General features: G+C 35.6%; 1 protein-coding gene across 6 annotated transcripts in view; it reads right to left on the bottom strand.

Moving 5' to 3' along the window:
• Positions 1–21158, bottom strand: part of LOC131051519 (cold-responsive protein kinase 1) — a 28396-nt gene extending 7238 nt beyond the window's left edge. The window contains exons 1-5 of one of the 6 annotated variants that reach the window (XM_057986089.2): positions 20714–21158; positions 20419–20534; positions 7722–7932; positions 7279–7516; positions 6762–6912 (exon numbers count right to left, since the gene is read on the bottom strand). In XM_057986089.2, coding sequence (XP_057842072.2) covers positions 6762–6912; positions 7279–7516; positions 7722–7932; positions 20419–20534; positions 20714–20795 — 798 coding nt within the window. In that variant the 5' untranslated portion in view covers positions 20796–21158. The remainder of the gene's footprint in view (positions 1–6761; positions 6913–7278; positions 7517–7721; positions 7933–20418; positions 20535–20713) is intronic. The other 5 variants (XM_057986086.2, XM_057986090.2, XM_057986084.2 and 2 more) reach the window with 5 other exon arrangements.
• Between the last annotated feature and the right edge of the window lie 3998 nt (positions 21159–25156).

The following is a 25156-nucleotide window of genomic DNA, read 5'->3' as shown; positions in this document are numbered from 1 at the left end:
TTTTATTTTTAGTCACTTTTTAATTAAATTAATTAAATATAAAATCACTTTTTAATTTTTAATTTATATAATGACTTTATAAGAAATTAATTTAATTAATTTCTCCTTATTTCTCCATTTAGCCAAAAGGCTAAGACTTCATAAAAGACTAGAAAAAATGAGGACATTACAGCAAATATCCGGTCTAGTGTTAACTAGATACATCAAGGATCCAATCAACTACCTGTACATAGTGGGATCCACAAGATCTGAACTAGCTGCAGATTCCCTCAATTTCTTCAAGTTTGTTTCGATTGATGTAGACATAGACTTGCAATCTAGCATTCCAAATCTCTTCAAGATGTCAATGGTGTATTTTCCTTGGCTCAGGATAATCTCATTAGGCCTCTGCCATACTTTCAAACCTAGAAAGAAATGCATGAATCCTAGGTTCTTCATCTCAAATTTTGAAGTCAACTCCTTATTGCATCTAAGGATGAGGTGATCTTCCCCGGTAAGAAATAAGTCATCAACATAGAGCACCAAGATTAAAACATCACCATCGAATACCTTGAAGTAAAGATTCGGATCAACATCATTCTTGCAGAAACCCAAACTCACCAAGTATTTGTCAATTCTTTCATACTATGCACGAGGAGCCTGCTTAAGACCATATAATGCCTTTTTCAATTTGCATACATGAGACTCTTTACCATGAATCACGAAGCCTTCAAGTTGCTCAATGTAGACCTCTTCTTCAATCACACCATTGAGAAAAGCTGTCTTCACATCCACCTGATGTAGCTTCCATCCCCTAGTTGCTGCAATGTCAATGATGGTCCTGATGGAAGTATAGTGAGCAACATGAGCAAATGTTTCTTCATAGTCTATTCCTTCTTTCTGAGAGAAACCACGAGCCACAAATCCTTGTACTTCTCAATGCTTCCATCAGCTACATGCTTAATCTTGTATAGCCACTTGGAAGATACAACTGACTTTCCTTTAGGTCTAGGTACAATATCCCAAACATCATTTTTGATAATGGATTGATATTCTTCATCCATAGCATCTTTCCATACTTGCTGTTTTGAGGCTTCCTCAACACTAGAAGGTTCAGTCTCAATAAGATTACACATCACTGTAACATAGCTAGAGAATCTCTGTGGTCTTTTACTTTCTCTGAATGTGCCTCTAGGAGATGCGAACTTGTTTGCCTCTTGCATAGTGTTTCTTGCCTAAAGAGGTCTCTTTCAATTCACAATAATATCTCTAGGCCCATCAATAGGATCCAAAGGTTCAATTGGATCATCATCTGCTACATGTTCAATGGACTCCCTCTGAATCTTAGGAGTATGATCAATGTCCATGTCTTAAGGAGTCTCATGATTTTCATCATCTATCTCCATGCATGAACCTTTAGATTTTCTGAATGCAACATCTTCCTCAAATGTAACATCTCTGCTCACTTCTATTTGCTTTTGACCGGGATTGTAAATTCAGTAGGCTTAGAGGTTTCACTGTAGCCCACAAATATTCCTCTCTTTCCAGAAGGTTCTAACTTGGTTCTTTTGTCTTTGGGTATATGAACAATTAAGAAAGGCATACATTGAAAGAGCAAAAGGCACAAATAGAGCAATTGGTACAGTTTATAAAAGGAATTACTTAGAAGGGAGATACTTCACAAAAGATTCCAACTCATCCAATATTGATGTCAGAAGAAGAAGCTGAAGCTGTAAGTACTCTAAAGCGTAAAGAAGAAATGGTGGATGAATGGATTGGAGAAGTGTTAACTCATGCTAAGTCTTCACTAGAAGTAGCTATGGCTAGGTACCTTACATGGAACAAGTTGATTAAAAGGATAGTTTGGGCCCAAAGTAAGCATGTAGAGCTAGTTCGGGCCCAAAGCAAGCATGCAGAGCTGTTGGAACAAATAGAAATGGAAAAGATTAACCTACAGATAATAGGGGATATGACCACAAAAGAAATTGTAGAGCGGGGAATAATGACTATGAAGCAACTGCTTGACCTAAGGATGTGGATTGGAATTAATACATGGCAAGTAGAGAGATTGCGGGTAGGTATAGATAAATTGCAGAAGTTGAGAAACGAAGCGACAAATATTCAAGGTCAGAATACAATGCTTATACAAATACTGATGGAGAGACTAATCGAGGATGCAGTCAATTTAGGTGAAGGAGTGCTCGTGGAATTTGAAGATATGTGGGGCCAAAGGTTGTTTGATCCTAACAAGTATGATAGTCCGTGAATTTTAAGAAACATGGGACAGGTTCAAAACTTAGTAAGAGACTATGACGAGAAGGTCACTTCATAGGACCAAAACGCGGAGCCTTTGCAGATTGCTTGTCGTGTACAGGAACACAATTTGTCTGGGGTAGAAGAGTCAGAAAATGAAGAAGCGGCCCGAGCATTAACAAATCTTGAGAATTATTTAACACAGAAATAGGATGCTCAAGAGTCCGATGTTGAAAGGCCTAATGTTGACCAAGTCCAGGACTAATGCTAAGATGGCAAACTTTTGTCTTTTCCTTGTAAAACTGCTATAAAAGAAGAAAGTGTCCTTCATTTTCACAAGTTTGAGAATTGTAGAATTTGAGCGAGCTTTGTTGTTCTAGAGACTCCGTTTCTTGGTTCTCTTACACATATAGTTGTCATAGTAGTGTCTTTTCTTTGCAAGTGACTGTTATAATGAAGTTTGAAGGTCAATTGATAATACAAATCAGACTGTAAATCATTGTGGTTGATGAAGAAATATATGACTTTGCGCAGGTTTTTTTTGGTGTCATATTCCTCTCTGTGTCAATTGCAATATTCTTTGAAAGATTGCACAATTTTATGAGTAATTGAAAAAGTTTCTGATTGTTCATGAAATTGTTCTTCATTATTACAAATCATTTCAGAAAGGCATTAAACTATGAAACTACCCATAGATAGGAATTTATTTCATTTCCTGTATGTTTTTTCTTTTCTTTTGTTTGTTCAAAGAGAAACAAGTTAAAATAATTACTCCAGAGCGTGAAAGATTTGTTCATTCTAGAGAGATTAGTTGGAATCCCCTCGTGAAATAGTTGATGCATGCTTACTGAACTCACATCAACAGTAAGTGCTCTACTTAAAGTAGATGAAGTGAAATCCAATGTGTTTTGTATGTGTGGACCATGAAGGGAGCCCACTATGCCTTCAAATGTCGCATCTTCATTTGTTTTTGCTTGTACCTAAGGACCATGACCACTAGCTATTGAGGCTACTATGGATGCCCTCGTCAACTCCCTTTGTAATTTTTTCTCTTTTGTCAATACAAGGTGTGCATTCATCTCTCGTTTTATCTCTTCTATGGTTTTGGTACAGATCTTGGCATCACGATGAGTACTACTTGCAAGATGGTATTTGAGGCAATTTATGCCTCCATGATATAGGTTCTAGCATGTAATGCAAACAATTGTCCTAGGTGTCAGTCCCTATATGAAATATTTCTAGACAAGGTCTCTAGCTCTAGGGGATGAGTGTCTTTAACTAGAATCAATTAGGCTGAGCTTAAGCCAAAGCGTGATCCAAAGGGCTTCTCTATTTGCCATTATATCTAACCTACAAGTACAAAGTGAAAGTACAACATTTTAATGTTTAAATACAAAAAAATTAGTCTATAATTAAACATAAATTACTATAAATCAGCATAAATTTAGCTAAAATTAGTATACATCAACATAAATTAGTTTAAATCAGCATAAATTCAATATAACCTGATCATTTTATTTCCCTAAAAAGGTTAAAATCAAAAAAATAATTTGTGTATACAAAAAAATTTAAACGGTGAATTCATTAAAAAAATCAGTATAAATGAACAAAAAATGTTCACAAATCCAAATTTTTGGAAGTAAATTTCAGATTATTTCTAAGTTATGAATTATGATTTTTTTTAACCTACATGCTAGCAACCAAAATGAATTTAAATGCTTACCAAAAAAAAAAGAAGAAAATTACTAACCCGACCTTGAAAATTTCCAAATATTCCCTTAAAATCTGCCTAAAAATCCTTGCAATTAGCTCAAATGAATGCAAGATTACCATGTGACATGTTTGGAGGTGTGTGGTTGCATTTATAGGGTGAAATAGCAAGGCTTTTCCATGTTTTGGCTTGTTCTGTTCTTTGTCCTCATCTTGTGCTGATATTGTATTGTAACTGTTAGTATATTGGAATGCAAAGTATTGTGCTTTTGGAGTGTGGGGGTTTTCACCCGAAAGGGTTTTCCTCATGATATATCTTGTGTTCATTGTGTTTATCTTTATGCATGTTCATTATCTACTTTTGAATGTGTTTCTGATTCTGCAATAGTTAAGATTTGTGAAGAAAATTTGTGCTATCTCCCCCACTAGATTAGTGTTAGGAAGTGTTTTCCGCACCTTAGCTTCCTTTCGCAAAGGAGCAACAATTTTTTAAGCTTTTTCACTGTATCATAAAATATTTCAATGTAGCTATCTTCAGCAATACCTTCTTTGTGATTGAATGAGTTGAAATTTTGCTTTGAGATTGTTTTGGAGGCTTGCTTATGTCTAGCATTAGCTTATTACAATTTTTTTTGTGTTTTGCATTTTCAGTTTTCTAAGCATTTGTTAGCAAGGGAAACATCATAAACAATTTCTTACAAGTTACCAAGGAGAGTATGTCAACCCATATAATTTGTACAGATTAGTCAGCGATGAGCATTTCAAGGCAGCACTTTTAAGATGCACAACATATGTATAGCAACCTAAATGACTTGCACGAGAAAGCATTCATGTGTTCTTACAAGCTCAAAAAGCTTAACTGAGTTTTTGGACACTTTCAAAAGAGAATTGCTTTTGGGTTTATGGTTGAAGCACTTTTAGTTGTTATTTCTGCCAGAAGTTGTTAGATTGCATATTTTTGAAGGAGACAATAAGTGCTTGTTATGGGAATCTTCAGCAAAATTGGAATGCAGTTGACAATTTAATATTAGGATATATCTTTGCCAAGCTGGGAAAAATTTTAAAATTAGTTATTTTCATTAACCTGGTTCCAAATCTGCAATGAGTTGCTGACAACTTTCTTCTCTTTATGATTTTATGCCACTTTTTTTTCTGTGACATTGTAATTTACAGCATATGCCTCTAGCTCTATCCAACCATGGCAGTTGTATTTCGTTAGAGGAACTGAGGTATTAGACTGTTTATATTGGGTGCATATGCTTATATAGCCACACAATTTCTGAGAATATCTGAATACAGCCTCTGAACTTGACCATGCCTTGCATATGCTCATCAGATGCAAGGTTTCAATCACCATAAGATAAGAAACTGTTATTTAAAGAAAAGGGTCATTTATTGCCCTTACAGCTAAGCATCGAATGCCATCAAGTCAAAGAGCAAATAGACATCAATGTTCTTGTCAAGTGTTTTCTTGCCTGTGCAAGCAAGAAACTGAATATTGTTTTCATATTGTGAATGTTGCTGGACCACTCCAATCATGAATTCTATTGAGACATTGGAGGATTCTGTTAGCAAAAGGCACCCCTTCCACATCCCGTTCCCCGTCCCCGTCCCCCTTTTCCTCATCCCAGCAAAAAAAGAAACTGTATGATTAGAAAATAAATTTTAAAAATGTACCTTCAATTATCTATTGCAAAAGATCAACTGAAAATCACTTCAACAGAAAAAATTGAAAACTTCTAAATCCAAATAAATAACCCAAACCTTGAATATCTACTGTATAGATTCATTGAGAAAAGGAAGACGACAGCTCCAACAAGGAAATCTCAATGGTTAATTCTGATTTTGATGATATGCAAAATTTGAATATGATAGGAAGGACGTACCCCTATTTTTATGAATTTACTTGCTTTGTGAGTATATAGTGCAGGTTTCTATTGTTTACATGGATAGTAAAGTCTATGAGGATCCAGGCGTATCCTCAGGTTACAATCATCAGTTTTCTACTGCTGCTTATGATGGAAAGTCGATGTGAACAATGCAATTCCATGCATAATTTAAGCCCAGATTATATTATTTTCAATTCTAAAATGCTTAAATCGTATGTTATCTAATCAGCCATACAGTTTGAAAGGGAAAATTCTAGAAAAAATTCTTAATCCAAGACCAAGACTTCAAACAAAATTCGACAATCCCCTAGTCCTTTATTAAATGCTTTTAAGGTCATGCGATATTTTCTCAATATGACATGCCAATCAACTGTTTTTAACTAACATATGAAGTGGGTATCAATGTAAGGAAGACTGTTCATTAAAAAAATTAGTACATATTTCCAAAATCTAGAGGACTGGGTAAACGTATATTATATTTAACCAATTTTTCTAATATAAAGGCTAATTGATACTAAAATAATCAATTAGCAATTAAATGCTGAATTTTTGTGCCTCTAGTTGCCCATACTTTTTGCAACACAGTTTGTAATTTATATATTCCCAGGCATCATAAAGGTCACGGTGTCTATGATAAAATATATATCTCATTCTTGGTATCTAGGACTAGCATCTTTAACTGCTCAATCATATTTTATAACTTGCAACTTTACTCGTTATTGATGCTGGATTAGATACTATTTAAAAGCAAATAGAACATTCCCTTCTAATACTAAGCGAGCACTAATTTTTTTTAATGAGGTCTCCAGGAATCACAACACAACATCTCATATTTTTGGAATTCCCACATGGAGGATAATTTTAACAAGAAAGTTCAGATGCTAAACTTCAAAAGCAGGAATCTCATAATGAAAGATTTCTTGTCATTACCATTTCCAGAAGGATTTGCTCTTCACCTGATAGGCTTGTGTTCATATTGCGTCTGCCACTGATAATTTCAAGTACAAGTACCCCGAAGCTATAGACATCTGCCTTTCTTGTTAAATGCCCACGCAAGCCATATTCCGGAGCCAGATAACCACTATCCAGGAGACAACCACAAAATACAAAATTATTTGTTGGTCTTTGGTTTAAACACTTGTTCTATGACATTGATAAAATTGATCTTCTTTCATGGATTTTGCATAACTCTATTTAAAAACTAAGCTCCTCCCTATATATAATTTATTTTGTAGGTGATTTAGCATCTCATATTTATAATTTATGATGAAATTAAAGTAGGATAGAATAAGAATTATAAACTTTATTTTGAGTTCTACTTCGTGCATTAATTGGATTTGCTATTTTCTGGCATCTTTACTATAATTGCAATGATTAACGAAGAAAGACAAGCCCATTAATGTACCGAGGCTTCATTTCTAAGACTAAAATTTTAAACAATACTTACATTGTTCCAGCAACTCGTGTGCTAACATGTGTAATATTATCTGGGAAAAGTTTAGCCAGACCAAAATCTGCAATCCTAGGATTCAGATCCCCATCAAGGAGAATGTTGCTAGCTTTAATATCTCGGTGTACAATATAAGGTGCAAGTTCCTCATGAAGATATACTAAACCGCATGCAGTTCCAATACAAATTTTGGACCTTGTTTGCCAATCCAGGTTTATTGCACCATTACTGGAACCTGATATGTTGCAACCAAAGTCATATTAACAGAGATCTTCCTTTAAAAATACTTTTTTAAAAATAAGATTGTTATTTCTTTCTTAACTTTAAAAATACTTTTTTAATCTCTCTCCAACGAACACCCAGAGAGACATAACCAGACCCTCCAATGCATCTTTTAAAATTGATCTAATAAACATTATTTCTCAGGATCATAGTTATACCAAATAAAGCATGTGAAATGCTATTATTCTCCAGATATCCATACACCAAAATCCGATGATCTTCTTCTATGCAACACCCATGTAGCATGACAAGATTTTCATGTTTGATTGCAGAGATTGTAGCTATCTCGCTTAAAAACTCACGGACACCTTGTTTTGATACTGCAGAAAGCTGCTTTACTGCAACCTCTGTACCATCCTTCAAGACTCCCTGCAATTCAAGGGGAGTGTCAGTGAAATAAATGAAATCACTAAAGGGAAACACTATATTCCTTAATCGTCTTATACACACACACACACACACACAAATATATATATGCTCATTATTAGTTTTATTATATAGGTTGTAAATGAATGGATTAATCATGCTGGATCCACCGTTAATGATGTGGATCGCCTTTAATGCAGGCCCTTCCGCTTCTGTCACCTTTGTGCTCAGATTGTTAGGAAAATTTATTGTGAATGTCGTTTGTGGATTCGTAACTCTATTGTAGTGGGTAATTTAGGAGTTTGTTTTTACTAATTTTAGCAGTTCTTTGCAACTGCCCAGCCTTTAGTGAAACAACTGTTATCTACATTCTATTTTTAGAGTTTGAGTCAAAACAGGGGTGTTACTTGGTGATGTCTTTTTGGGTATAAATAACAACACTTCTTGGTTAGATAAGAGATGGTTTTTTAGATTTGTAAATATTTTCCTTTTCTAATAAAATGGTTTAATTATCTATACTCCATGTCTTCTTGCTGATATATTCTTTTTTGTCTACTAATTCTAATTCTATAGTGAGTTTAACAGGTTGGAGATCAGAGGCAAGGAGTTGTTTTTCAATTAGGTATGTTAGGAGAAAATAATTCATGGGACAGCCTTAGTTGTTATTGAGAAGAGAATTAAATATTTTAGAGTAGAGCTGTGCTATGGTTATAGATGCAGAGGTGGTGTTGTCATGATGTGAAAAGAGAAAACAAGACAAAAGATGAGACCAAAACAAAGAAAAAACAAGCAAAGGAAGCTGCAAAGATTGGAGTTTGTGTTGGAGGAATCATGGTGGATGTTGGAGCAATATGAGGTTAGCAAAAATAGGAAAGCAAAGAGAAAGTTGAAGCAAAGGCATTCAAGGGATGTGAGAAAGTGAAAAAATTTGGTGGAAATAAATACCAGAGTTACAGGACCCGCAGAGTTTGGCCTAGACTTGGCGAGTCTCGAGGTGGGTCACCTCTACCGAGGCCAGAGGACCTTGGACTTGGACTTGGCAAGTCTCGAGGTGGGTCACCTCTACCAAGGCCAGAGGACCTTGGACTTGGACTTGGCTGAGTCTGGCCAGATCTGCGCAGACTCGCGAGTCTGTCAGACTCGGCAGACTCGCTGAGTCCTGAGCCTCAGACTCTACCGCGCAACAAGTAAAAAAAGGCAAAAAAAAAAAGGTCAGTGTAGTCTTCATTAGAGACAAATTTCAAGGACGTGAGGAGTGATAAAGCCAACGCAAACCTTGGACTTTGATGGATATTCTACAAATATTATTTTATGAGCATTAGATATCAGCCAATAGAAAAAATAACTCCTGACGCCTTTAGAAAAAACCTTGTGTTGCCCCTTGACCCCGTCTTGGGGGCATTGCCTCCAAACCCCCGTTGAATAATTTGGGGGGAAAACTGGGCCAATAAAAGTGGAGAAAATTTAACCTTGGAGTCTGATTAGGCTCCATATAACAACATTGGTCAATATTTATATCAAACTCAAATTGATGAAATTATCTATTAAAGATATTTCTACAAATCTGTCCGGTAATATTTGTTCATTTATTATAATGTAGTTGCTATTCAGTGTGCAAATATCTTTGTTTAGTTGAATAAGATTGAATGCAAATATGTTGGAAGACACAGCTGATAAGGTGCACCATGTTGTAATACTTTTGAGTTCTTATAAAATGTCAAGCTGGTTACAAACCAAGTTTGCTCTGCAAATATTATTTTTTGTGCATTAGACATTTTGCAAATGTTTGTTATAATTGTTTGGAATATATTACAAGGACTTGGCGTGAAATCAGTAAGGGTATCTCACAGTGGTATCAAAGATTTGACCCTACCAGCTTGTCGAGTTAAGAGTTGCAGTTGTCAGACAAAGATGAAGTCCAATCAGAATCACATTGAGGAATTCAATACAAAGTTTATAAAGTCTTTGTAGGTGTTCCACAAATATCAGGAGGATTTTATAAATTAGATTCATTAGATTTCCATAGTCCATGTTGTTGATTTGAATTATACTTATGTGATCAATGTGAACTTGTGTATGTGCTTCTATTTGATGAGATTATTGTGTCTTTAATGTTTATTTATTAAAGGATGGATGAAAGAGGTTTTAAATCCTCAAAAAAAATTGCATTTCTTGGGTTTTTCAATTTACCGAGTCTTGGCCGAGTTTGGGTACCGAGTCTGAGTCCGAGTAAAAAATCAGCTTGTCGAGTCCGAGCCTTGTAACTATGATAAATACTCACCTTGTGAGCGATAGCCATTTTCAGAGAGGAAAGCCATAGAATTTAGGATTGACCACAAGATAGAATTGTTAGAACATGGAAAGCTTAAATCTCTTGAGGAGTTGATAAAAATTAATAGTAGATAGAAGACTCTTAAATGTGCTATTCAAAGAGTTTCAGAGAGAGGAAATAGATGAATGGTGTGGAGATGAAGAGGATGAATGAAATGAAGACGTTGAACTATGGGGAAAGTATAGATGATCATCCTAGAAGAAGAGAAGATTCAAAAGATTACAATGAAGAGGAATTTAACCTATCACTAGAATTGTCCCAAGATGTTGCAGGTGTTGAAGTTGTCCACATTAAAGATGAAGCAACAAAAGAGGTAGAGATCTCTAGAGACCCCATATTTGACGAGGGAGAAGAAGTCTTCGTAACGGCGGATGACACTGTGAAGAATGAATGTGATGGGCATTGCGAGCATGCCAAAAATGAATATGGCAGCTAAAATAAATGAAGAGGAAAATCGAGTCTTGATATTTTGTTATAGAGCAACAAGCCATCAAAAATATAAGTTAAAGCATGCCTAAATGTCATAATTTAGAGGGGGAAGCACCTATGGAATTTTTTTCTTATATTAACTTGATTTTTATTTTTCATTGTTTATATGCAAACACAACAGAAAGTTGGGCAAGCAATGAGAAGAGTCATAATCGATTTCATTGGAGGAGTACTACTAGAGGTGGGTCTAAGCCCATAAGAAGCTAAGAAAATAGAAATAATTCAAATTGGTAGAGGACCAACAAGTAGTTTGAAGCAAAGCAAGAAATACGTGTAAAATTCAAAAGTACCCAAACATTGGTGGAAAGGTAGCCCATGGCAATCACATTTTTGAGTTCTTTGAACCAAATTTCTAAAAGATGGGAAGGCCATTGTGAAGTGTCTTTAATGCAGATCCATCAACATCCTACAATTTTGTGCTTAGGTTGTTAGAAAATGTTATCGAGTGTTTTTTGTGGATTCATAATTACAATAGTAAGTTATTTAAAAGTTTGTTTTACTAATTTTAATAAATCTTTTTAATTACTTACCCTTTAGGGAAACACTTGTTATTCATATGCTATTTTCAGAGTTAAAAGTGTTAGGGTTTCAAGCAGATCCGAAGCAAATATGAACTAACAATTATATGCAGATTTAAATACAAAAGATAAAAAAATAAAACAAGACATAGATAACACAGAGATTTAACGTGGTTCACCCAGAATGGGTTACGTCCATCATACACAGTCGTCCAATCTTTCTTATTATCCAGCAAAAATAGTACATCAACCTTACAATGCCTTAAGCATCCCAACCGCTTATAACATGCGTTTTTAGGGCAACAAACAAAGTCGGCCTTTTTAGGGTTTTATTACAATGTCGGTTTTCATCAACGAAAAACGGCAAAATTTTTTTTCTCGGGGGCTGCCACCCCCAAACCCCTGCCTAGGGCCCAGCCCGGCCTCAGATCCCGACGAGGATACGTGCTGAGTGTACAGTACTTTGCTGATCAGTCGCCACATTTCAACAATCTCCCACTTGGAGACTGATCAGCTCCACACCAAACAATCTCCCACTTGGAGACTGATACTACACGACACCACTGTACATGCAACATCCGCTGGATAAAACACTAGGACTTGATTGGTATAAATTCCACAATTATCAATCAAGAAGACCAACAGAAATTGATGAAGAAATCAGCTTCTCCTGTGGAACCGCCTTTGTGAACATATCGACAGGATTCTCACTTGTGTGAATCTTCTCAAGCTGTAACTAACCCTCCTCCAAAATAGTCCGGATGAAGTGGTACCTGAGCTGAATGTGCTTTGTCTTTGAATGAAAAGCAGAGTTCTTCGCAAGATGAATGGCACTCTGGCTATCAGTATACAATGGGCTATCCTTTTGTGTTTGACCCAATTCCTTCAGAAAACATTGCAACCAAATCATCTCTTTGTTGGCTTCTGTAGCAGCAACATACTCAGCTTCAGTGGTTGAAAGTGCAACAACCTTTTGCAGCCTAGAAATCCAACTAACTGCAGTTCCCCCTATAGTAAAAACATACCCTGTAGTACTCCTCCGTGAATCAATATCACCCGCCAGATCAGAGTCAACAAATCCACTTAGAGCAGCATTAGATCCTTTGAAACATAATGCCTTCGTAGTAGTTTCTTTCAAATACCGAAGAATCCATTTCACAGCATTCCAATGTTCCATACCCGGATTACTCATAAACCTACTCACAACTCCCACTGCATGTGCAATATCTGGCCTTGTGCATACCATTGCATACATCAGACTGCCAAAAGCTGATGAATACGGGATGTTAGACATTTTATTAACCTCTTCCTGTGCCTTTGGGCACATCTCCTTAGTCAATTTGAAATGACTAGCCAAAGGTGTACTAACTGCTTTTGCATCCTACATGTTAAATCTTTTCAACACCTTCTTTATATACTCACTTTGGGACAAATTCAAGGTTTTATTTTTCCTGTCCCGTGTAATCCTCATACCATGAATTTGCTTAGCTGCACCCAAATCCTTCATAGCAAATGATCTAGCTAATTTCTGTTTAAGATCATTTATATGTTGCATGTTAGACCCAGCAACAAGCATGTCATCAACATAAAGCAACAGGATAATATAACTGCCATTATCAAATCTCTTAAAATATACACAATGATCAGAATGACATCTATGATAACCGTGTTCAACCATGAAACTATCAAATTTTAAATACCATTGTCGGGGTGCTTGCTTTAGGCCATACAGACTTTTCTTCAACCTGCACACCAAGTTCTCCTTACCTTTGACCTCATATCCCTGTGGTTGCAACATGTAAATTTCCTCCTCCAAATCTCCATAGAGAAAAACTGTTTTGACATCTAATTGTTCAAGATGTAAATCATCTGCAGCCACAAGACTAAGTACAGTTCTAATTGAAGTTATTTTTACAACTGGAGAAAATATTTCATCATAATCTATACCCTTTTTCTGTGCAAAACCTTTTACCACAAGTCTGGCCTTATATATTTTCTGACCTCCTTCCTCCTCCTTCAGCCGATAAACCCATTTGTTAGGCAAGGCTCTTTTTTCTGCAGGTAAAGGGACTAAGTCCCAAGTCTTATTTTTCATCAAGGAGTCCATCTCCTCTTTCATGCCTAGCTGCCACTGTTGTTTGGCATCCACCTGCATTGCTTCTTCATATTTTTCTAGTTCACCAGAATCCATTAATAAAATAGAATACAAAGAAGGAAAAAATCTTTCAGGGGGTCTACTTGTCCTCGTAGAACGTCTAACACTTGCAGGAGTTTGTGGGACAATCTGTTGTTGTTGAGCATCAGGTACCTGTGGCATTTCATTTTCAGGAATTTCATCCAACACCACATATTCTTGTTTGTCCTGTTCATGCTTCTTTTCCTGCATCTGTTCTTTATATATAACCTTCTCATTGAATATAACATCTCTACTTCTAATTATTTTCTTATTTTCAAAATCCCATAACCGATAGCCATATTCATCTATCCCATATCCAATGAAGGTACATTTATGAGATTTAGCATCAAGCTTGGTTATATTTTCTTTATCAACATGGACAAAAGCTTCGCAACCAAAAGTTTTTAGAAAATAATAATTTACCTTTTTACCAGTCCATGCCTCCTCTGGAATACCACCATCCAAAGGGGTTGAAGGTCCTCTATTTATCAAATAGACAGCAGTATGTACAACATCTGTCCAAAAATGTAAGGGCAATCCAGCATGCAATCTCATGCTCCTCGCACGTTCCATGATGGTCCTATTCATTCTCTCTGACACACCATTTTCCTGTGGAGTTTCTGGAACTGTCTTCTGCTTTCGAATCCCATTTAAGGAACAGTAATCTTCAAATGCTTTGCTGCAATACTCACCTCCATTATCCGATCTGAGACACTTCAACTTTTTTTCTGTCTCATTCTCAACCAAAGCTTTCCATTTCTTAAAAGTTTCAAAAACATCTGATTTTTGTTTTAGGAAATATACCCATGTTTTTCTGGATGAGTCATCAATAAAAATAACATAATAACAAGAGCCACCAAGAGATGATACCTGAGCCGGTCCCCATACATCTGAATGTACAAGCTCTAACTTCTCACTTTTCTTCTCTTTCCCAACCTTGAGAAATCTGACTCTTTTCTGTTTACCATAAACACAGTTTTCATAGAACTCTAAATCAATCTTCTTTAGTTCTGGCAATAGATTTTTGGAGTGAAGGATTTTCATCCCTTTCTCACTCATGTGCCCAAGCCTATGATGCCACATTATCGAATCTGTTCTTGCAACATTTATTGTTGTTGTCCCTACAGTAACTTTATCTGTAGCAGCTAAGGTAGAGTAAGTGTTACCAGCACACAGATATAATGTGCCTACCTTCGCACCTTTAGCTACTACTAATGATCCTTTAGTGACCTTCCACATACTGTCTGAGAAGGTAACTATGCAACCTTCACTACCTAGTTGCCCTGTAGAAATTAAATTTCTTCTTAAATTAAGAACATGTCTTACCTCCTGCAGAAACCAGTCATTACCATTCTGCAACTTGATCTTTATCTTTCCTTTTCCAACAATTTGACAGGGCTCATCATCACCCAAATATACCTGTCCAAAATCACCTTGAACATAATCTAGAAAATATTTTCTATGGGGTGTAGCATGAAATGAAGCCCCAGAATCTATTACCCAAGAATCATTAACATTATCCAAACATAAGATTAAAGCATCTTGTAAAGTATTACTTGCAATATTAGCTTCCTTACTGTCATTTTCATTTTTGTCTCATTCTTTGTTTTTCCGAGACCAACAGTCTTTCTTTAGATGACCAGGCTTTCCGCAGTACCAGCAATCTTTCTTTCCTCTAGATTGAAAGCGTCCTTTCTTTGACTTCCCTCGTGACTTCTCATTCCCAGGGCCTTTTCCTCTTTCCTTTGATCTTCCTCTGTTCTCCACATTCAAAACACTACCCGATGATGTTGGAGTCTCACCTATGCTTTTCCTTCGCATTTCTTCGCTTAGGATAACACCAACAATATCATCAAATACCAAAGTATTTTTACCAGAGATAGAGTTACTTACAGCCATAACCAAGCTATTCCAGCTTTCTGGCAAAGAACATAAAATCAAGAGAGCCCTAACCTCTTCTACAAAGGTAATTTTTACCGAAGACAATTGACTGGTAATTGTATTAAATTCATTTAAGTGCTCCGCTACAGATCCTCCCTCACTCATTTTCAAATTAAACAAATGCTTCATAAGAAATACCTTATTCGAAGCCGAGGGTTTCTCATACAACTTAGCCAATGTTGCCATCAAATCTACAGTCGTTTTTGCTTCTGTTATATTGAATGCTACAGACGATGCAAGGCACAATTGAATGGATCCCAGTGCCTTTCTATCTAAAATGTCCCACTCTTCATCTGATATTGTGGTCGGTTTCTTTGCCTTTCCTTCCAATGGCCGCCACAAATCCTTTTGATATAGGTAATCCTCCATTTGCATTTTCCATAACTGATAATTCCGGCCGTTAAACTTTTCGACCTTGAATTTGGAATCCTCCATTGCTTCCACTCAAATCTGAAAGTCCCACCAATTTACAGAAAACCTTGCTCTGATACCAATTGCTAGGGTTTCAAGCAGATCCGAAGCAAATATGAACTAACAATTATATGCAGATTTAAATACAAAAGATAAAGAAATAAAACAAGACACAGATAACACAGAGATTTAACGTGGTTCACCCATAATGGGTTACGTCCACCATACACAGCCGTCCAATCTTTCTTATTATCCAGCAAAAAATAGAACATCAACCTTACAATGCCTTAAGCATCCCAGCCGCTTATAACATGCGTTTTTAGAGCAACAAACAAAGTCGGCCTTTTTAGGGTTTTATTACAATGTCGGTTTTCATCAACGAAAAATGGCAAAAAAAAATTTCTCAGGGGTCCCCGCTTTTCTCGGGAGCTGCCGCCCCCGAACCCCTGCTCGGGGCCCAGCCCGGCCCCGGATCCTGGCGAGGATACGTGCTGAGTGTACATTATTTTGCTGATCAGTCGCCACATTTCAACAAAAAGAGTTAAAATAAGAGTGTTCCTTGCTGATGTATTTTTGAGCTTAAGTAGCAACTCTCATGGGCTAGATAAGAAGGGTTTTTGAGATTTGTAAATAATTTTCTTTTATAATAGAAAAATTATTGTCTATGTTTTTCTTTTTACTTGAAGGTTTATTTTTCTTTTAAGTTGGAAGATTTATTTTTCTTTTAGATTGGAAAATTTAATTATCTATGTTCCATGTCTTCTTGCTAATATCTTTTCCCATCCATTGTGCTTAATTCCGATTATGTAGTGAGATAGTAGGTTTAATAGGTTGCAAAGCAGAGGCAAGGAATGCTTGCGTGAGGTAATTAATCGATTAACTCATCAAGGCTTTGGTTTCATGTGAGAGCAAAACGATAAATAGCATTTTGGAATGTTGAGTTGGATTTCTCAATAATATATAAGCTCTTGTTCTCTTAAGAACAAAAAGGCTTGTTCTCCATTAATTAGGTTTTCTATAGAAGGTGAATAATTCCTGTTTTTCTCCATCCATACGACTGACACTACTTGGTGAAATTCCAAAAAAGAGTTTATAGCCAAGAATGTTTTGCACGACACATATTACCTTAAAAAATTGACTCTACCTCAAGTGCATATTGTTGGAATGTGAAGTCCAAATTGGATTCCCATCTAGCAATGGTTGAGTCATCTTGTATTCCCATCTAGCATTGGTTGAGTCATCATGGATTCTCATTAAGTGCGCTGCTAGGTGCTTGTCGTTAGGCATCCTGTCGGAGGTGCAAATTTTTTGAGACTTAACTATAAATAGAAAGTTTTGTTAGGAGACTTACTATAAATAGTAATTTCGACACGTGTTTAACTTGTAGTTGTGCGAGTCATACTTACTATATTTAGTAAGTTGTCTTCAATTAGGACTCTGCAACTCGGTTGTTTTATGCAGCTCAAAGTCATGTTTTGATGTATAGTTTTTGAAGATTTTTGTAACTCTGTAATTCCTGAGAATCAATTTGAAAGATATTTTGCCCGTAGTTTTTTACTGGTATAATTTTACCAGGTTTTCCACATAAATCTTAGAGTTATGTGCTATTGTTCTTCTCTATAATTTCTGCACTTGTTAATTTTCTTTTACATATTTCATGTCATTCTTCTTATAAAAGGTGCAAAATGGCTCTCAACTAAGGTTTTCAAGTCTATCTTCCTTGAAAACAAAATAGGTGCATATGACAGTTGGTATCAGAAATGTGAAAGGGAGAAACAACATATATAATAATATATATCTACCACAAAGAGCCAAGAGAGTAGTTATGATTGCAAACAAAAAGCCTTTCAGAAAATTTCTGACCTATGATTACCGAAAACAAAGGTTATCTAGGTATGCATACCTAGCCAAAAGTGGCTCACACCCAAAACATATTCGTATTGGGTAAATAGGTGTGGGAAGGCAAACCCCTTTTTGCATCCTAGACGTGCTAGCTGCAAGCAGGTGCATTGGGTATTTTCTATCCTAATTAGAGCACACATCCCATTGAAAAATAGAATAAATAAATAAGAACCAAAACTGTTTGCTTAAGTGTAGTTGCCAAAAAAAGAAAAGTCAGTCAAGAAGGATGTTAACAATTCAGTAGTTAGAACTGGTACTATTGTCTAGGGCTCTCTAGAGCTGTGTGTGTTTCAGATGCCTGATTGTCCTGTGTGTTTCAGATGCCTGATTGGTCTTTTGTTGTGCAGTTTGGAGGAAGTTTCTTCTTGTGTGTTGTATTTGTACTCATAATTGTTTTAGGACAATTAATTATCATATTTGATCTTTTCAAATTTCTTTGTAAAAAAGTTTGGACCTTTTCAAAAATATAATTTTATCTATTAATATTACTTTTTAAAAATACAACCACACAAAAAGAACATCAGAATGTGAAATCACAACCTAAAATTTATCTAATATCTATGAAATTTGATCAACCCAACTTATTCCTTGTTGTCAACGGCCACTTTTCTCTTTATATTGTTCACAACAAACAACGTTTTTTTAGCATATCTGACAAACAAAGCTGGAAGGGCTCACCTCCACCAACAAAGAAACTCAACCAGCAAAAAGAGATTGACTTGCCTTGATTCATAAGCCTTCTACTATATTTTTGTCAAGGTCCGATTTCTAATGACAAATACGTGTTTTTGTAAATTTGATTTATATGTTTCTTGACATTTGGATGTCACAATTTTTTTTATAATTGGGTCGCATGGTGATGTATTAAAGTTTATGATATATTGATGGAGAAGCATCCCAGGTTAATCCGCACGATCAGCATCAACCAAAAATATTTCCGTTATTTGTTTCAATTTTGGTTTTTCTTGGCTCTGTTTGGTATCTCTCCATCTGTTTGCAAAAGTTTCGTTTGAAGAAGCACCTACTGACGATCTTATGGATCTTATCACACAAAAATGTCTGATCTTTTACTTCCTTGATTTAGTCTTTTGTAACTCACAAGAAACTTCAGTTGCATAAGCATCTGATCACACTGGAGCATTGGGCCTGTGGAGTCTTGAAACAGGTGTCAAAGCATAATGGATTTGAGAATTTTGTCAGTTGCGACTGCCCTGGTAGGCATGCATGTGAAATGTGGAAGCACATATGATATACGCAAAATTTTGACAGAATGCCCCAAAAGAGACGTCTCTTGGACTACCACGATCACTGGATATGCGCAAAATGGATTTGTTTGAAAGCCTTTAAACTTTCAAGCAACTGCAAATTGGCGGGCATAAAGCCAAATAGAATTTGGACATCCATCGAACCATAAAGAATCTTTTGTCAGCTGTTGTAATTGCAATTGCCATCGTAGACACGTATGCCGAAATGGAAGCATAGACAAGTCATTTGAACTGTTAGCTCGGACTGCAATGATTGGAGGAATTGCACAAAATGGAATTAAGAAACTTTCGAGCAAATGAATTGACAGGTGTAAAGCCAAATTCCGCACCCTTTGCCAAAAACCTAATGGCTTGTGATTGCCTGAAATTGCTAGGTGAAAAGCCAAGTGCAGAGACTCTGTATGAATGGAAGGGGAAAAACAGAGTTGGGGTCGAACATAAGTTACAAAGGCTTTAGGAAACGCTCCAAACAAAAATTCAGAGAAAGCAATATAAGAGGGAGGCATCGTTTATTGTGATGTGTGTGGCTGAGCATAGAGGCATCGCAAAAGGAGAGGATGCCCAAGGAAGGAAGCGACCAAGGTAAAAGAGAGCGTGGGTTGCTGCTGAAAGAGGAAGACTGTTGGAATTCAATCAGAGATCAATAAGGGATGTGTGCAGAGAAAGAAGAGGTATATTTGCAGAAAATTTGGAAAAGAGGTGTGTGTGCGTAGAGGAGAGTAAATTTGTATAGAGAGGAGGTGCTAAATGAAAGGCCATGACCGTTTTTTTTTTGTTTGCAGATATGATATGAATTTGTGTTTATTTTCGTTGCAATCTAATATTGAGTGAAAGTTAAAATTTAGTGTAGAGAGTCTCTGCCAAGTTTTGTGTTTGGGTTTGTAGTTTGCAGGTGCATCATATATCAAAATGATATGATATGATATTCTTTGAGAAGGTCCTCGCTGGGCTGGCAGCTCGTGGGCTTCATGGTCTGAACCTCCATCTAAAAATAAAAATAAAAATAAATGAAAAATGATTGATATTATGTGATTTAAACTTTACTGTGAACCATGATGATTTTATGTTACAAGATTCAACTTTTAAGTTTGATTTTCTTAGTTTTAATATTACCCTGCCTACCAAAATTGAAATGGTCAGCACCCACATAGCCAAGTTCTGGAATTTCACACTTAATGCTGCATATCCACACTCTGTATCACTGCCTACACCTGTACACCCGTGTGGCTTTGGCAAACATCAGGAAAACAGTTCCGAATACTAAGATCATTTGAATAATCTTGAATTTGTGAGCTCTTAAAGTTATACAGAGATCACTTTACATTTCCTCTTACACCACAACAGAATACAAAATCGATAAGCTACTGCTGTAAACTGCAAAAATCTATTTGCACAAATTAGGTACATACTGAGCATTGAACATGTTCCTAGATAACATTCTAGGTTGTAATATACCTTATACACAATTCCAAATCCCCCAGCACCTATCTTGTTGTCTGGATGAAAATTCCTTGTTGCCAGTTTGAGATCCTTATAGGAGAAAATGCGAACACCCTGAATGATAGAGAATTCTACTTGAACGCGAAATCAAATATACTATATATTAGTATTTACTAAAAGAAAGAACATCTGTGCTTATAACTGCATTATAGAAGTAACAGTCTAGACCAATACAACAACAAAACACTCCAATTTAAGAAAGGAATGAAAACATGCCATAATGCAAATGAAAATGCAACGAACTTCATACCTCCTCCATTTTTCCGAACGCTATCTTGGGATTGTTTGTACCCTCTGAACATTGCACTAAAACAATTCAAAGATGCAAACATCTCCTACCGCCCTTTTAAGTCACCAGGAAGGATATTGATCTAAGTATCCTCTAAATTGCGATACAAGTTCATAAGTAGCAGGTATCCAAGCGAGCATATTTCCAAGCATCGGATAGAATTGCACAAACTAATTATATTAAATATAATTATATACAAATAGACTTGCACAAGAAAAAACTGATATTTAACAACCATGGAAGAAAACCAGAGTTGAAATCCACGTCAGACTTGACTAATGGGGAAAGCTTTTTTCATTAATCTTTATAGAGTCAATCATGCCTAAATTTGATGGCCGTATGTTTGTATTCAAAATATCTAGCTGCAAATTAAATTAAAATTTCAAGATTATAATATTAAAAAATAATCATCAATATTAAAAAATAATTTTAAATAAATAATCATCATAAAAAATTGCTTGAAAGGTAGAGTTGACCATGAAATTTTGATCCAATCTTATCCAGAGATTATTAAAAATCACAAGTAATGATTAGTGAAAAGCAATTGTCCAATTATTATTGGTTTCTCAAGCTAACTAAACAATAAATCAATATTGACGAGTGTTTAATATGGCTCTTTAATCCCACTTTCAAAATAGTGATTAATATAAGTCATATGTAATGATTAGTTAAAAGCATTTGTCCATGCTTCAAATTATTATTTATTTCTCAAGCTACCTAAATGAATATTAATGAGTGTTCATTATTATTATTAGATCTCACTTTAAAAAAGAGATTAACAAAAGTTATATGTAATGATTAGTGAAAAGCATTTGTCATGCTTCACATTATTATTTGTTTCTCAAGCTACCTAAATGTATATTGATAAGTGTTAATTATTAGTTCTTACTAAGGTAGCAAAATTTTGCATTCAATTTTTTTAACAATTTAATCAATCATTGCATATAATTAAAAAAATTGAATAAAATTTTTATCGTTATTTTTAATTCTTTATTAGTTCATGTCATGGTAAGAATACTAACGCATTCACTCAAATCTATTAAATGTAAAAGCATCAATAAATCAAAATAAAAAATAAAAATAGATTGACCAAATTTCCTAATGTTTCTATTTTTTCTAAATTTATTTCACAATATACAATTTGCTTTATCTATTTTTCTATTGGACAATAGTCCTCTATAGTCTTATTAGGATGATGTCAACATTTCAAATGTTAAAGTATCAACCAATGAGAAGCAAGAATTAAAATAGGCTGACCAAATCTCATAAAAAGGTTAAATGTATAGTTTTAATTGACTCATTTATATAATGATAAGATAATTAATTCTTATATAATATTATATAATAAATAAAATTATTAGATATAATATAATAACTAATAAATAATAATGTAATAAGATAAATATTAAAAGTGATATTTCTATGAAAAAAACATGGTGAGGGCAACAAAATTTTTCTAAGTATGCAAAGTCTAGAAACCCTATCGAGAGGAAATCATCGGAGGGTCAGTACATTCAACCAGAAGGTGAAGTTGATAGAGATGGGGAAGCCATAGATTGAGCCCGAAGGTGAGGTATCAGAAAGTTCCCAAAGCAAGGCTTTGAATTTTGTTGATTCGGTGATGGACAATCCAGTTGAGGAATCAGATGAAGAAAAAAATTGAAGATGCCCTCAGAGCAGATGGAAGTAAGGTGTCGGGGATCAATGAGGTTGGCTTTGATACGACAAGATTTTTTAAAGGTATACTGGGTAGCAACAATGTGAAGGGTGATTCTGATTTGGGAATTGAATTTATCCCAAGGTTGGTATCAGAGGATGACAACCGAATTCTATGTGAATCCCACTACTTTAGAGGAAGTAAAAGTTGCATTATTTCAACAGCACACAGAAAAATCTCCAGGTCCAAAAGGGTTCCCTGCTAAGTTCTTTCAAAACTACTGGCAATTCCTTAGACACGACATTTGGAGGCTCATGGAGGACTTTCGCATCTGAAAGAGGTTTGCCAAGGACAAATTAACAATACTGTTATTGCACCGATTCCTAAGAAGCAATCTTGCAGTTCCTTCAATGATTACAGACCAATATCTCTATGTAATACATGTAGAATTTTGAACCCGGCCTATCCTCTCTAAACCAGCTGATTAGCAAACAATAATAGCAAAAAGAAGAAATTGCAAAAAGAAATCACAATTCAGAATAAAAAACAAAGTGCCTTATTTTTTTTGGAATTGCACACACCAATATCTTTATTGAAGCTTATTAAAAATTACATAGAGGCTGTATATATAAAGAATTTGCAGTCTAGAAGAATTAATAATAACTGTAGTTCTAAATATATTCCTAGCATTGCATGGAAAGCTACTAAGGCTCTCAAACTAAAAAAAGCAAACTACTCCCTAAATTAAGAATACAATAAGTGCATGCACAACATGCTTTATTTACTAAAAACAAATTCATGCAAAAAACAAAACTAAAAATAGTCCTAAGGATTAATGCATGTTGGAGTACATGCTTTATTTGCATGAATAAACAAAAAACTATCAACTAAACTAATCTAGCTGCATGCTAAAGCAGCATCAGTTATCAACATACTCCCCCTTGATGCTGAGAGGGCTCACAATCTTATCTTGTAGTGCTATAAACCGAGCTTTCGCAACTACTTTGGTGAATATATCTGCAAGCTGATCTTGGGTGTTGATGTGCTTCAATTCGACATCCTTCTTCTGCACTAAATCTCGTATGAAGTGATATTTCAAATCAAAATGCTTTGTTCTACTGTGATCAACCGGATTCTTTGCTAACTTGATGGCACTCACATTGTCACAATAAATTACAGTAGGCTGAATTTGTTTTTCTCCAATTTCTTCCAAAACTTTTCTGAGCCAAAGAGCTTGTGTACCTGCTGAGGTAATTGCAACATACTCTGCTTCTGTAGATGAGAGGGCAACAATACTTTGTTTTTTTGAGCTCCAGGTAATCAAACTAGAACCAAAAGAAAAACAATTTCCAGATGTAGATTTACAGTCAAACATACTACCTCCCCAATCTGAATCACTAAAGCCTACTAGATTGAACTTTTCAGAAGAGTAGTAATGAATACCAAAACTTAAATTCCCTTTCACATACCTCAAAATCCTCTTGGCTGCCTTCATATGTATTTCAGATGGATTTGTCATATACCTTGAAACAAGTGAAACTGAATAGGCAATATTAGGCCTCGTGTGGATTAGAAACATCAAGCTCCCCACAATACTTCTGTAAGTTGTCTCATCAACTAAATCAGCACCATCATCTCTACATAACAAATTTCCATGAGCACTTGGAGTGGAGGCAGGGTTACAATCAGTCATATTAAATTTCTTCAGCATATCCTGTGCATACTTTGTTTGACGAATGAAAATCTCATCCTTACTTTGATAAACCTCCATTCCTAGAAAATATTTCATTAGACCAAGATCTTTCATCTCAAATTCTTTCATCATAGCAGCTTTGAATTCATCTTTCATCTTAGAACTACTACCCATATACAAAAGATCATCAACATACAAACTTATGATGAGAATATCAGTACCTTCTTGTTTGTAGTATAGGGTAGTGTAGCGTCGTAAATTGTACGCACTTGCTAGGGTGGTACAATTTCAAACCTAGTTTAGCACCCGCCTTGGCGCATTTTGCATTTTGCATTGCATTTCCCCTTTAGCACTTAATTAATTAAATTAATTAGGTCTAGGGTTCTATTTTATCATCTCCCATATCATAAAGTTGGGCCCTTTCATTAAAGTGTGGCCCTTTCATTTTATTCTTCCAATACATCATTTAATCAAAAACCCTAATTAGGTCCTATTTTGAACTTGGGGGCTTGATTTCGGGGGTCAAAACATCTCAAAATCAGCTGTAACTTTGGGATTCTCTCTAAAATCATCATATCCGACGACCCTGAAAAATTTGGTGAAAAGTTGTCGGGACCATGGCGCCCGGAGAGGACCATGGCGCCCGGCGTGCACATGGTCCCGGACATTTTTCCCGAAATTTTAGGGGCACGATCCAATCATAAAATAAAGCTTAACCCCAAGAAATTGGTGGGAGATTCAATCTCTAGGTCAGCCAAAAGTTGAAATTAAGACCTAGGGTTTCATATATAAGAGCTCTCTTTCTTCATTTGAAAGGATCGGGGAATTTTGGTTTCAAGGACCTTCTATGCAGCGAAAGAGAAGATCTTTGAAGACTTCAACAACATTCAACATCCATCCATCAAGCATTCATCAATTTCATTCATCCATTTAGGGCTTGGAAGACATTGAAGAGCAATAGGAGATTACCGACTGAAGATTGGCTTGTACCCCTCCCTTGGGGGTTGGGTATGATTTCATGTTGTTTTCATGTCTTTGCATAAGCTTCAATATA

This window comes from Cryptomeria japonica, chromosome 11, assembly GCF_030272615.1.
Source record: "Cryptomeria japonica chromosome 11, Sugi_1.0, whole genome shotgun sequence".
Lineage (NCBI taxonomy): Eukaryota > Viridiplantae > Streptophyta > Pinopsida > Cupressales > Cupressaceae > Cryptomeria > Cryptomeria japonica.
Note: the sequence above shows the minus strand (reverse complement) of the source record. Positions and strands in the feature narration are given on the sequence as shown.